General features: G+C 33.4%; 1 protein-coding gene across 1 annotated transcript in view; it reads right to left on the reverse strand.

Annotated features, from left to right (window-relative positions):
* The window catches only part of BRD2 (bromodomain containing 2), a gene marked incomplete at its 3' end in the record, with an annotated part of 31,779 nt that extends 19,202 nt beyond the window's left edge, over positions 1–12,577 (reverse strand). Inside the window, exons 1-3 of the mRNA XM_085047163.1 lie at positions 12,143–12,577; positions 8,170–8,307; positions 4,049–4,190 (exon numbers count right to left, since the gene is read on the reverse strand). Of these exons, the coding sequence (XP_084903289.1) occupies positions 4,049–4,190; positions 8,170–8,307; positions 12,143–12,334 (472 nt within the window). The remainder of the gene's footprint in view (positions 1–4,048; positions 4,191–8,169; positions 8,308–12,142) is intronic.
* Between the last annotated feature and the right edge of the window lie 1,318 nt (positions 12,578–13,895).

The following is a 13,895-nucleotide window of genomic DNA, read 5'->3' on the forward strand; positions in this document are numbered from 1 at the left end:
TGTAAGAGAGAGAAAATGTGAATATTCGGTGAAAAAACCTGAAAATTCGGTGGAAAAATGTGAAAATTTGGTGAAAAAAACCTGAAAACTCCACAAAAAACCCTAAAAATTCTGTCAAAAAACCTAAAAATTCTGTGAAAAAAACTAAATATTTGGTGGAAAAACCGAAACATTCAGTGAAAAAATGCGAAATTTCGATGAAAAAACGTGAAAATTCCACTAAATTAGGAGTTGGAAATACAATAAATGTAGAAATTCCACGAGAAAACCTGAAAATTCTATGAGAAAACATAAAAAATTTGGTGAAAAAACCTGAAAATTATTCTGGGAAAATACCTGAAAATTCTGGGAAAAAACCTGAAAATTCTGCAAAAAACCCTAAAAATTTGGCAAAAAACCCTAAAAATTCTATGGGATGAGAGGAGAGAGCAGGGAGCTGCTGGGCCAGGGGGGAGCTGGGCAGGCTGGCCAGGAGAGCTGCGAAAAGGAGAAAATTCCATTAGTTTTTGGGATTTAGAGGTTGGAAATACAAAAAACCTGAAAATCCGGTGAGAAAACCTAAATATTTAGTGAAAAAACCTGAAAACTTGGCCAAAAAAAGCTAAATATTCAGTGGAAAAACCTGAATATTTGGCGAAAAAAACTAAATATTTGGTGGAAAAACCTGAATATTTGGTGGAAAAACCTAAATATTTTGTGGAAAAACCTGAAAATTCAGTGGAAAAACCTGAAAATTCAGTGGAAAAACCTAAATACTTGGTGAAAAACCCGAAAATTCGGCGAAAAAATCTAAATATTTGGTGGAAAAACCTGAAAATTCGGCAAAAAAACCTAAATATTTGGTGGAAAAACCTGAAAATTTGGTGGAAAAACCTAAATATTTGGTGGAAAAACCTCAATATTCGGTGAAAAAACCTAAACATTTGGTGAAAAAACCTGAAAATTCGGCAAAAAAACCTAAATATTTGGTGGAAAAACCTCAATATTTGGTGGAAAAACCTGAAAATTTGGTGGAAAAACCTAAATATTCAGTGGGAAAAACTGAATATTTGGTGGAAAAACATAAATATTTGGTGGAAAAACCTAAATATTCGACAAAAAAACCTGAAAATACAGCGAAAAAACCTGAATATTTGGTGGGAAAATCTAAATATTCGATGAAAAAAACTAAATATTTGGTGGAAAAACCTGAAAATTTGGCGAAAAAACCTAAATATTTGGTGGAAAAACCTAAATATTTGGTGGGAAAACCTGAATATTTGGTGGAAAAACCTAAATATTCGACGAAAAAACCTAAATATTTGGTGGAAAAACCAAAATATTCGGCAGAAAAACCTGAAAATTTGACGAAAAAAACTAAATATTTGGTGAAAAACTTGAATATTTGGTGGAAAAACCTAAATATTTGGTGGAAAAACCTAAATATTTGATGAAAAAAACTAAATATTTGGTGAAAAACTTGAATATTTGGTGGAAAAAACTGAATATTTGGTGAAAAAAGGTAAATATTTGGTGGGAAAACCTAAATATTTGGTGGAAAAACCTAAATATTTGGTGGAAAAAAACTAAATATTCGACAGAAAAACCTGAAAATTCGGTGAAAAAACCTAAATATTCTGTGAGAAAACCAAAAAATTCTGTGAAAAAATCTAAAAATTTCATGGAATTACAGGATGGAGAAAAAAAATGTGGAAATTCTATGAAAAAATCCAAAAATTCCATGAGAAAAGCTGGAAATTCCATGGGATTAGAGATGAGATTCTAGAAATCTCACAGGGAGAGTTAGAAAAAAGAGAAAAAATTTAAATCTTTTGGGATTTGGAAATGGAATCCCAAAAAAACCTGGAAAAATCGATTTGGGGATCCTTAAAGGATATTAAAAAATCTGGAAAAAGGAATTAGGAAACCCAAAAAAACCTGGAAAAAAAATTTGGGAATTCCAAAAGGACGAAAAATTCCTGAAAAATCGAAATTTTTGACACCCAAAATTCCCATTTTTGCCCCCAAACCCCGAATTTGGATGTTTTTCCCGATTTTTTTTGATCCCAAAATTCCCAAACCTCCAAATCCAGATGTGAACACCCAAAAAACACGAAAAAAACAGATTTTACACCCAAAAAAATCGAATTTTACACCCAAAAACCCACAAAATTCCCATTTTTGGCCCCAAAATCGCCAAATCCAGATGTTTTTCCCCATTTTTTTTGATCCACACATTCCCAAACCTCCAAATCCAGATGTGAACACCCAAAATACACGAAAAAACCCTGAAAAAACCAAATTTTACACCCCAAAAAATCGAATTTTACACCCAAAAAACCCACAAAATTCCCATTTTTCAACCCCAAACCCCAAATTCTCCCATTTTTCCCCATTTTTCCCCAATTTTTTCCCCATTTTCTCCCATTTTTTCCCCAATTTCCCAATATTTCCCTAATTTTTCTCCATTTTTCCCCAACATTCTCCCAATTTTCCCCAATTTTTCCCTATTTCTGCAATTTTTCTCCAATTTTTCCCCGAATTTTTCTCAATTTTTCCCCAATTTTTCTCTGTTTTTTTCCCTAAATTTTTCCCCATTTTCCCTGATTTTTTCCCGATTTCCCCCAATTTTTCTCCATTTTCTCCCCAATTTCTCTCAAATTTTCCCCAAATTTTTCCCAATTTTCCCCCAATTTTCCCCCAAATTCTCTCAAATTTTTCCCATTTTTTCCCAATTTTCCCCCATTTTTTTTCTGAATTTCCTCCAATTTTTCTCCATTTTTTCTGCAATTTCCCCCCATTTTTCTCCGTTTTTCCCCAAATTTTCCCCATTTTTCCAACCTGAAACCCCAAATTCTCCCAATTTTCCCCATTTTTCTCCCATTTTTTCCCCATTTTCTCCCATTTTTTCCCCAATTTCCCCCCAATATTTCCCTAATTTTTCTCCATTTTTTCCCCAAACTTCTCCCAACTTTTCCCAATTTTTCCCTATTTCTTCCATTTTTCCCATTTTCCCCCAATTTTTCTCAATTTCTCCCCAATTTCCCCCAAAATTTCCTCAATTTTCCTCAATTTTTCCCAATTTTTCCCCATTTTTCCCTCTATTTTTCCCCAAATCCTCTCAAAATTTTCCCAAATCCTCTCAAATTTTTCCCATTTTTCCGACCCCAAACCCCAAATTCTCTCCAATTTTCCCCATTTTTTCCCAAATTCTCTCAGTTTTTCCCCAATTCGTCCCCCATTTTTCTCAATTTCTCCCAATTCTGTCAAATTTTTCCAATTTTTCCCCAATTTATCCCAAATTTTTCCCCATTTCTTCCAATTTTCCCTATTTTTTCCTCCAATTTTCCCCATTTCTCCCCAATTTCCCCCAAAATTTCCCAATTTTCCTCAATTTTTCCCAATTTTTCCCCAATTCTCCCCCAATTTTTCTCAAATTTCTCCGTTTTCCCCCCAATTTTTCCCATTTTTCCCGAATTCTCCCAATATTTCCCATTCTCCCCAATTTTTCCCAATTTTTCCCCAAATTCTCCCCAAATTTTCCCATAATTTTCCTCAATTTCTCCCCAATTTTCCCCCAATTTTTCTCCATTTTTTCTGCAATTTTCCCCCAATTTTTCTCCATTTTTTCTCCAAATTTTTCCCATTTTTCCCCAATTTTCCCCATTTTTTCACAAATAATTTTTCCCAATTTTCCCCCTTTTTTTTCCCAAATTTTCCCCTAATTTTTTCCCCAAATTCTCTCAAATTTTTCCCATTTTTCCAACCCCAAATTCTCTCCAATATTTCCCATTTTTCCCCAATTTTTCCCCATTTCTCCCAACCCCAAACCCCAAATTCTCTCCAATATTTCCCATTTTTTCCCCAAATTCTCTCCAATTTTTCCCCATTTTTATTCCGAATTTCCTCCAGTTTTCTCCCATTTTTTCCCCAATTTTTCCCTATTTTTCTCCATTTTTTCCCCAATTTTTCTCCATTTTTTCCCTGAATTCTCTCCAATGCTCCCCAACTTTCCCCAAATTTTCCCCAACTTTCCCCATTTTTCCCCAAATTCCCATTTTTTCCCCACCTGCAGCTCGGGAAGCTCCTTTCTTGTGGCTGTTTTTGGCCACAGAAACCAAAATTTCCTGTTCCTCGGGAGGCATCTGAGCCACTTTCTGCAGGAAGAGTTTCTCCAGGGTCTGAGCCATCAGCACGATGTCATCTGTGGGCTGAGAATTCCAGAAAATAATTAGGATTTTTGGGGATTTTTTGGGATTTTTTTGGGATTTTTTTGGAATTTTTTTCGATTTTTTTTCGATTTTTTTCGAATTTTTTTCGATTTTTTTTCGAATTTTTTCAATTTTTTCGATTTTTTTAAAAGAATTTTCAACTATTTTTTTCGAATTTTTAATTTTCAACTATTTTCCAACGTTTTTTCTTTTTTCTTTTTAAAACTTTTTCGAATTTTTTTCTTATTTTAGGAATGTTTTGGGAGATTTTGCGATTTTTTAAAAAATTTTTTTGTATTTTTTTCGATTTTTCAACTGTTTTTTTCTTTACCTTCTGAAAGTTTTTTAATAAGGATTTTTGGGGATTTTATTTTGGAATTTTAGGAGGATTTTTTGGGACTTTTTAAGGTTTTTTGCTATTTTTTCCAATTTTTTTTCTATTTTTTTCCAATTTTTTTCTATTTTTTTCCAATTTTTTTCTATTTTTTTCAAATTTAGGCAGCTGAGCCACTTTCTGCAGGAAGAGTTTCTCCAGGCTCTGAGCCATCAGCACGATGTCATCCGTGGGCTGAGAATTCCAGAAAAAAATGGGAATTTTTAGGGATTTTTTGCAAAATTTTTGGGGATTTTTTGCAATTTTTTTTAAATTTTTTTGAATTTTTTACGAATTTTTTACGAATTTTTTACGAATTTTTTTCAATTTTTCAACTATTTTTCAACTTTTTTTCTAAGAATTTTATTTGGGTTTTTTTTCCTATTTTAAAATATTTTAGGAGAAATTTTAATGATTTTTAGGATTTTATTTTCATTTTATGGTGATTTTTTTTTTTGATTTTTGGGGATTTTTTTCCATCCCAGCGCAAATTTTTTTTTATTTTAAGGAGATTTCTGAGGATTTTTTTTTTATTTTAATAGGATATTTAATGGAAATTTTACCAATTTTTTTAGGGGAATTTTCTTGAGTTTTTGGGGATTTTTTGGGGGATTTTTTGGGGATTTTTTTTGAATTTTTTTCGAATTTTTTTCGATTTTTTTCAAATTTTTTTCGATTTTTTAAAAGAATTTTTCCTATTTTTTTTCCAAATTTTTTCAAAATTTTCAACTATTTTCCAACTTTTTCTGTTCTTTTGTAAAAATTTTTTGGAATTTTTTTTTCTTATTTTAGGAATGTTTTTGGGAGATTTTTTTCTGATTGTTTTGGATTTTTGATCAACTTTCTGCAGGAAGAGTTTCTCCAGGCTCTGAGCCATCAGCACGATGTCATCCGTGGGCTGAGAATTCCAGAAAAAAATGGGAATTTTTAGGGATTTTTTGGAAATTTTTTTGCAATTTTTTTTTGAATTTTTTGGTATTTTTTTGAATTTTTTACAAATTTTTTAAGAATTTTCTTATTTTTTCCAATTTTTTTGATTTTTCAACTGTCTTTTTTCTTTACCTTCTGAAAGTTTTTTAATAAGGATTTTTGGGGATTTTATTTTGGAATTTTAGGAGGATTTTTTGGGATTTTTTTCAGGTTTTTTGCTATTTTTTCCAATTTTTTCCTATTTTTTTCAAATTTAGGCATCTGAGCGACTTTCTGCAGGAAGAGTTTCTCCAGGGTCTGAGCCATCAGCACGATGTCATCTGTGGGCTGGAAAGTTCCAGAAAAAAATGGGAATTATTGGGGATATTTTGGAATTTTTGGGATTTTTGCAATTTTCGATTTTTTGATTTTTAAATTTTTTCCGATTTTTCAATTTTTTCGGATTTTTTCAATTTTTCCCTTATTTTTTAATTTTTTTTTCCAATTTTTCAATTATTTTCCAACTATTTTTTTTCCTTTTTAAGAGGTTTTTTCCCCGATTTTTTTTCTTATTTTAGGACTATCTTTGGGATTTTTTTCGATTTTTTTTCCAATTTTTTCCAATATTTTGACAATCGTTTTGTACTTTGTAAGAGTTTGTTTTGGGATTTTTAGGAGGATTTTTGGGGATTTTTTTTCTTATTTTACGAAGATTTTTGAGAAATATTTTGGGATTTTTTGGGTTTTTTCGTAATTTTTTTAGGATTTTTTTCTGAGTTTTTTTCAGGTTTTTTTCTCCAGGCTCTGAGCCATCAGCACGATGTCATCCGTGGGCTGAGAATTCCAGAAAATAATGGGAATTTTTTGGGATTTTTGGGATTTTTTGGGATTTTTAGGGATTTTGGAATTTTTTTGGATTTTCAGATTTTTTGAATTTTCGTATTTTTTGCGATTTTTTTTAGATTTTTTTGAATTTCTCAACTATTTTACGACTTTTTTTTTTCCTAATAATTTTTTTTGGTATTTTTTCCTATTTTAAAATATTTTAGGAGAAATTTTAATGATTTTTAGGATTTTTTTTCATTTTATGGCGATTTTTTTTTTGATTTTTGGGGATTTTTTTCCCATCCCAGCGCAGATTTTTTAAGGTTTTTTTAATTTTAAGGACTTTTCTGAGGATTTTTTTACTTTAATAAGATATTTAATGGAAATTTTACCAATTTTTAGGGAATTTTTCTTGAGTTTTTGGGGATTTTTGGGATTTTTTTGAATTTTTCAAATTTTTCGAATTTTGATTTTTAAAAAGAATTTTTCCTATTTTTTTCAATTTTTTCAAAATTTTCAACTATTTTCCAACTATTTTTTTCTTTTCTTTTTAAAAAGTTTTTTGGATTTTTTTTTCTTGTTTTAGGAATGTTTTTGGGAGATTTTTTCAGATTGTTTTGGATTTTTCAATCGACTTTCTGCAGGAAAAGTTTCTCCAGAAATAATGATTTTAATGAGATTTTTTTTGTTTATTTTTGGGGTTTTTTCTTCGATTTTAATGGGATTTTTTTAGGTTTTTTTGGGAACTTTTTTAGGGAATTCTCTGTGGGATTTTGGGATTTTTTTTTGTGTTTTTACCTTGTTATAAATATAACAATTGGTGAACCATTTTGAGATATTTTTGAAGAATTTTCTTTCATTTTAATGCGATTTTTTTGGGATTTTTGGTGTTTTTTCCTCAATTTTAATGCGATTTTTAATCGGATTTTTTTGGGAATTTTTGGAGGATTTTTTGGGGAATTTTTTTTTTAAGATTCCAATTAATTTTTTGGTGTTTTAACCTTGTTATAGTTGGTGAACCATTTTGAGATATTTTTGGGGTTTTTTTCTTTCATTTTAATGCGATTTTTTTGGGATTTTTGGTGTTTTTTCCTCAATTTTAATGTGATTTTTAATGGGATTTTTTTGGGAATTTTTTTTTGGGAATCTTCTGTGGGATTTTGGGATTTTTTTGTGATTTTACCTTATTGTAAATATTACAATTGGTGAACCATTTTGAGATATTTTTGAAGAATTTTCTTTCATTTCAATGCGATTTTTTGGGGATTTTTGGGGTTTTTTCCTCAATTTTAATGCGATTTTTTATCGGATTTTTTTGGGAATTTTTTTTTAAGATTCCAATTAATTTTTTGGTGTTTGAACCTTGTTATAGTTGGTGAACCATTTGAAATATTTTGGGGTTTTTTTCTTTCATTTCAATGTGATCTTTTTTGCATTTTTGGTGTTTTTTCCTTGGATTTTAATGGCATTTTTTGGCTTTTTTTTTGGGGAATTTTTTGGGGTTTTTTTCTGTGGGATTTTGGGATTTTTTTGGTGTTTTTACCTTATTATAAATATAACAATTGGTGAACCATCTTGAGATATTTTTGGGGTTTTTTATTTCATTTTAATGTGATTTTTTTGGGATTTTTGGTGTTTTTTCCTCAATTTTAATGCGATTTTTAATCGGATTTTTTGGAGAATTTTTTTTTAAAAATTCCAATTAATTTTTAATTTGATTTTACCTTGTTACAGATGCAGCAATTGATGAACCCTTTTGAGACATTTTTGGGGTTTTTTCCTCAATTTTAATGCGATTTTTAATCGGATTTTTTGGGAATTTTTTCAGGAACATTTTTTTAATATTGCAATAAATTTTATATTTAATTTTACCTTGTTATAGATGTAGCAGTTGGTGAACATGGTGTTGAAGTCCTGCATGCACTCAGCTGCTCCCCAGTAATAATTATTCTCCAATCTCCGTTTGATGGTTCCCATGTCCATCGGCTGCTTGATGATCTTGTGGTAATCCTGGAAATTTGGGCAGAAAAAACACAATTTTGGGGTCAGGAGGGAATTATTGAGAGAAAAAAAATCAAATTTTGGGATCAGGAGAAAATTTTTGGGCGTTTTTTGGAGAATTTTTGGAGTAAAAAGGGAATTCCTGGGAGTTTTTTGGGGGAAAAAAATCAAATTTTGGGGTCAGGAAAGGATTTTTTTGGAGAAAATATTGAAAATTTGGGGTCAGCAGAGAATTTATTGGAAGAAAAAAAATCAGAATTTAGGGTTAGGAGGGAATTTTTAGGGAGAAAATATTCAAAAATATACAAAAAGCCCCAAAAACCCAAAAGTCAAAAAATCTTTTTATAAAAAACCTCCAAAAATAAATAAAAAATAAGTTGAAAAATAAATAAAATAGAGGAAAAAACCCCCAAAACCTCAAAAAATCCCCAAAAAAATCACAAAAAACCTGCAAAAAAAAACGCAAAAAAATCGCGAAATATCACAAATAAATCCCCCAAAAAAACCCCCAATAAATTCCCCCAAAATCTCCAAAAATCCAAAAAAAAACCTCACAAAAAATCACCAAAAAAAACCCCAAAACAACCCAAATAAATTCCCAAAACCAAACTTGCAAAATCCCAAAAATTGCAAAAACCCCAAAAATCCCAGAAAAACATAAAAATCCCCCAAAAAATTGCAAAAAAAACCCCAAAAAATCCCAGAAAAACCTCCAAAAACCACAAAAAATTACCAAAAATCCCCCAAAAAACTCATAAAAAACCCGCAAAAATCCTCCAAAAATCCCCCCAAAAAATCCCCAAAAATCCCCAGAAAAACTCCAAAAAACCACGAAAAACCTGCAAAAATCCCCCCAAAAAAATTGCAAAGGAACCCCAAAAAAAATCAGAAAAAAGCCACCAAAAACCTCCAAAAACTGCAAAAAAAACCTCCAAAGAACCCAAGAAAATCCCCCAAAAAATCCCAAAAAATTCGAAAAAACAACTCCAAACCAAACCCAAAAACCAAATCAACCAAAAATTCAAACTAAACCTCCCAAATCCCCCCAAACCTCACCGGCAACCTGAAGGGCCAAGTGAACTGATGCTTCCAGAGTGAAAAATCCCCCAAAAAAATCCCCAAAAATTGCAAAAAAACTCCCCAAAAAATATCCCAAAAATCACCAAAAAAATCCCCAAAGATCGCAAAAAAACTCCCAAAAATCGCAAAAAAACTCCCAGAAAATTCCCCCCAAAAATTCCCAAAAATCACAAAAAATCTGCAAAAAATCCCAAAAAATTGCAAAAAATCTCCCATAAAATCCCAAAAAATTCCCCAAAAATCCAGAAAAAAATCTCCAAAAATCGCAAAAAAACTCCCAAAAATTCCCAAAAAATCCCAAAAAAATCCCCAAAAATCCCCAAAAAAATAAAAAAAAAATCCCCAAAAAACCCTCCAAAAATCACCAAAAAATCCAAAAAAAATCCCCAAAAAATCCCAGAAAAAATCCCAAAAAATACAAAAAACTCACAAAAAACCTACAAAAATCCCTTAAAAAATCGCAAAAAAATCCGAAAAAAACCTCCAAAAAATCTCCAAAAATTCCCCAAAAAATCCCTAGAAAAACTCTAAAAAACCCCGAAAAATAAAAAAAAAAATCCTATAAGCACCTCACAACCAAACCCACAAACAGAACCCCAAAAAACCTCAAAAGAACCCCCAAAACAAACCCCAAAATCCCCCAAAAACTCACCGGCAAGCCCAGTTTCACAGCATCCACCGGCTGCCTGAACGGCCATGCAAACTGATGCTTCCAGAGTGAAAAATCCCCAAAAAATCCCAAAAATCCCCCAAAAAATTCCCAAAAATCACAAAAGAACTCCCCAAAAATATCCCAAAAATCACCAAAAAAATCCCCAAAGATTGCAAAAAAACTCCCAGAAAATTCCCCCAAAAAATTCCCAAAAATCGCAAAAAAGCTCCCAAAAAATTCCCAAAAAAAGCCCAAAAATCCCCCAAAAAATCAAAAAAAATCCCCCAAAAAACCCCAAAAAATCCCAGAAAAACCTGCAAAAATCCCTAAAAATCCCAAAAACACGTGCAAAAAAAGGCCCAAAAATCCCAGAAAACCTGCAAAAATCCCCCAAAAAATCACAAAAACCTCCCAAAAATCAAAAAAAACCTCAAAAAACTCTCAAAAAACCCTTAAAAAAATAAAAAAAAATCCCACAAAAACCTGCAAAAATCCCAAAAACACCTGCAAAAAATCCCCAGAAAAACTCTCAAAAATTCCCAAAAAAATCCCAAAAAAATCCCAAAAATCCCCAAAAATTCCCAAAAAAAATCCCAAAAACACCTCAAAACCTAACCCATAAACCAAACCAACCAAACCCCCAAAAATCCCCCCAAAAACCCCCCAAAACTCACCGGCAACCTCAACTTCACCTCATCCCTGGGCTGCCTGAACAGCCAAGTGAACTGATGCTTCCAGAGCGAAAAATCCCCAAAAAAATCCCAAAAAATTGCAAAAAAAATCCCAAAAATCACCAAAAAAATCCCCAAAAATCGCAAAAAAACTGCCAGAAAATTCCCCAAAAAATCCCCAAAAATCTGCAGAAAATCCTCGAAAATCGCAAAAAGCCAACCAAAAAATCTCTAAAACTCTCCCAAAAAATCCCCAAAAATCAGAAAACTTAAAAAAAACCCCCAAAAAACCTAAAAAAAATCTCCTAAGTCACAAAAAACCTGCAAAAATCTCAACAAAAAATCTCCAAAAAAACCTGCAAAAAATCCTCAAAAAAAAATCACAAAATACCTCCAAAAAACCCCCAAAATCTCCCAAAAAAACCCGCAAGAAAACTGCAAAACAACCCCAAAAAATGCCGAAAAACCTCCAAAAAACCCCAAAAAATTACCAAAAATCCCTCAAAAAAATCCCAGAAAACTCACAAAAAACCTGCAAAAATCCCCGCAAAAAATTGCAAAAAAACCCCCAAAATTCCCGAAAAAAATCCCAAAAAAAAATCACAAAAATCCCCAAAAAACCCAAAAAAATCCCCAAAAAATCCTCTAAAAATCCCAAAAATAACCAAACCCCAAAACAAACCCCAAAATCCCCAAAAACTCACTGGCAAGCCCAGTTTCACAGCATCCCTGGGCTGCCTGAAGGGCCAAGCGAACTGATGCTTTCAGAGTGAAAAATCCCCAAAAATTCCCAAAAAATTGCAAAAAAACTCCCAAAAAATATCCCAAAAATCCCCCAAAAAATCCCCAAAAATCGCAAAAAAGCTCCCAAAAATTCCCAAAAAAGCCAAAATCCCCAAAATTCCAAAAAATCCCCCCAAAAATCCCCCCAAAAAATCAAAAAAAATCCCCAAAAAAATCCCAAAATCTCACAAAAAACCTGCAAAAATCCCAAAAAAATCCCCCAAAAAATTGCAAAAAACCTCAAAAAATCCCCAGAAAAACCTGCAAAAATCCCCAAAAATCCCAAAAACACGTGCAAAAAAAAGGCCCAAAAATCCCAGAAAAACCTCCAAAAATCCCCCCAAAAAATCACAAAAAACTCCCAAAAATCAAAAAAACCCTCAAAAAACCCTCAAAAAACTTTCAAAAAACCCTTAAAAAAATCCCAAAAAATCCCCAAAAAATCCCACAAAAACCTGCAAAAATCCCAAAAACACCTGCAAAAAATCCCCAGAAAAACTCTCAAAAATTCCCAAAAAAATCCCAAAAAAATCCCAAAAATCCCCAAAAATTCCCAAAAAAAATCCCAAAAATACCTCAAAACCTAACCCATAAACCAAACCAACCAAAACCCCAAAACAACCCCCAAAAATCCCCCCAAAAACCTTCCAAAACTCACCGGCAAGCCCAGTTTCACAGCATCCACGGGCTGCCTGAAGGGCCAGGCAAACTGATGCTTCCAAAGCGCTTTCATCACCACTTTCTGCAGGTACTGGAGCTGGTTGGTGACTCTTCCCGGTTTTTTGGGGTTGGAAACCTCGGGAGGAGGTGGGTTGAGCTGCGGGTTGGGCAGGGAAGGAACAGAAGCCATGGTTGGACTCTCGAAACCCTCGTAGAGCAGGGAAGGTTTGCGGATTCGCTTGCCGGGAGTCGAGTCGCTGGCCAGGGCCAGGAGGGGGGTGGTGGCCTCGCCCAGAATCCTGGGAAAATGGGAAAAAAAACGGGAAGAAATTAGGAGAAAGTATCCCAAAGTTATGGGCAAAAATTCCCAGAAGGAACTGAAATCGCTGCTGAAATCGGAATGGAAATCGGAATTAAAATCGCTGAAAAAATCGCTTTTAAAATGGCAAACAAATTCACCAATTTGGCTCTAAAAATTCTGGGTTTTGTTGGGATTTCCCATGGGAAATTTGGGATTGGAATCCTGGGAATTTTGGCTCAAAATGCTGTGGATCTCAGAGAAAAATTCCTAAGGATTTGGGCTATAAAATCCTGAGAATCTTAGGCAAAAATTCCTCATTTTTTGGTGATGAAATCCTGGGAATTTCGGCTCAAAATCCTGTGGATCTCAGCGAAAAATTCCTGAAGATTTGGGCTAAGAAATCCTGGGAATTTCGGCTCGAAATCCTGTGGATCTCAGAGAAAAATTCCCGATGATTTTAGCCACGAAATCCCAGGAATTTCACCCCAAATTCCCCAGGATTTTAGCCATGAAATCCCAAGAATTTCACCCCAAATTCCCCAGGATTTTAGCCATGAAATCCCAGGAATTTCACCCCAAATTCCCCAGGATTTTCACCATGAAATCCCAGGGATTTCACCCCAAATTCCCAGGATTTTCAGGCAGGAATTCCCGGGAATTTTGGCCCCAGAGGGAACAGAAGCCATGGTTGGACTCTCGAAACCCTCGTAGAGCAGGGAAGGTTTGCGGATTCGCTTGCCGGGAGTCGAGTCGCTGGCCAGGGCCAGGAGGGGGGTGGTGGCCTCGCCCAGAATCCTGGAAAAATGGGAAAAAAAAGGGGAAAAGATTAGGAGAAAGTATGGCAAAGTTATGGGGAAAAATTCCTGGAAAAAAGTGAAATCGCTGCTGAAATCGGAATTGAAATCGGAATTAAAATCGCTGAAAAAATCGCTTTTAAATTGTTACTAAAACTGCTAATTTGGCTCCCAAAAATCCTGATTTTTATGGGGATTTTGCATGGGAATTTCAGCTCGAAATCCTGTGGATTTCAGGGAAAAATTCCTGAATATTTGGGCAATGAAATCCTGAGAATTTCAGTTTGAGATCTTGTGGATTTCAGGGAAAAATTCCTGAGGATTTAGGTAGTGAAATCCTGAGAATCTTAGGCAAAAATTCCTCATTTTTTGGCCATGAAATCCTGAGAATTTCAGCTCGAGATCCTGTGGATTTCATGGAAAAATTCCTGAAGATTTGGGCTAAGAAATCCTGGGAATTTCACCCAAAATCCTGTGGATCTCAGGGAAAAATTCCTGAGGATTTAGGTAGTGAAATCATGAGAATCTTAGGCAAAAATCCTCAAATTTTGGTCATGAAATCCTGGGAATTTCAGCTCGAGATCCTGTGGATTTCAGGGAAAAATTCCTGAGGATTTGGGCAATGAAATCCTGGGGGAAAACAATCCTGGAATTGC

This window comes from Lichenostomus cassidix, unplaced genomic scaffold (genome assembly GCF_008360975.1).
Source record: "Lichenostomus cassidix isolate B80296 unplaced genomic scaffold, HeHo_3.0 HiC_scaffold_33, whole genome shotgun sequence".
NCBI lineage: Eukaryota > Metazoa > Chordata > Aves > Passeriformes > Meliphagidae > Lichenostomus > Lichenostomus cassidix.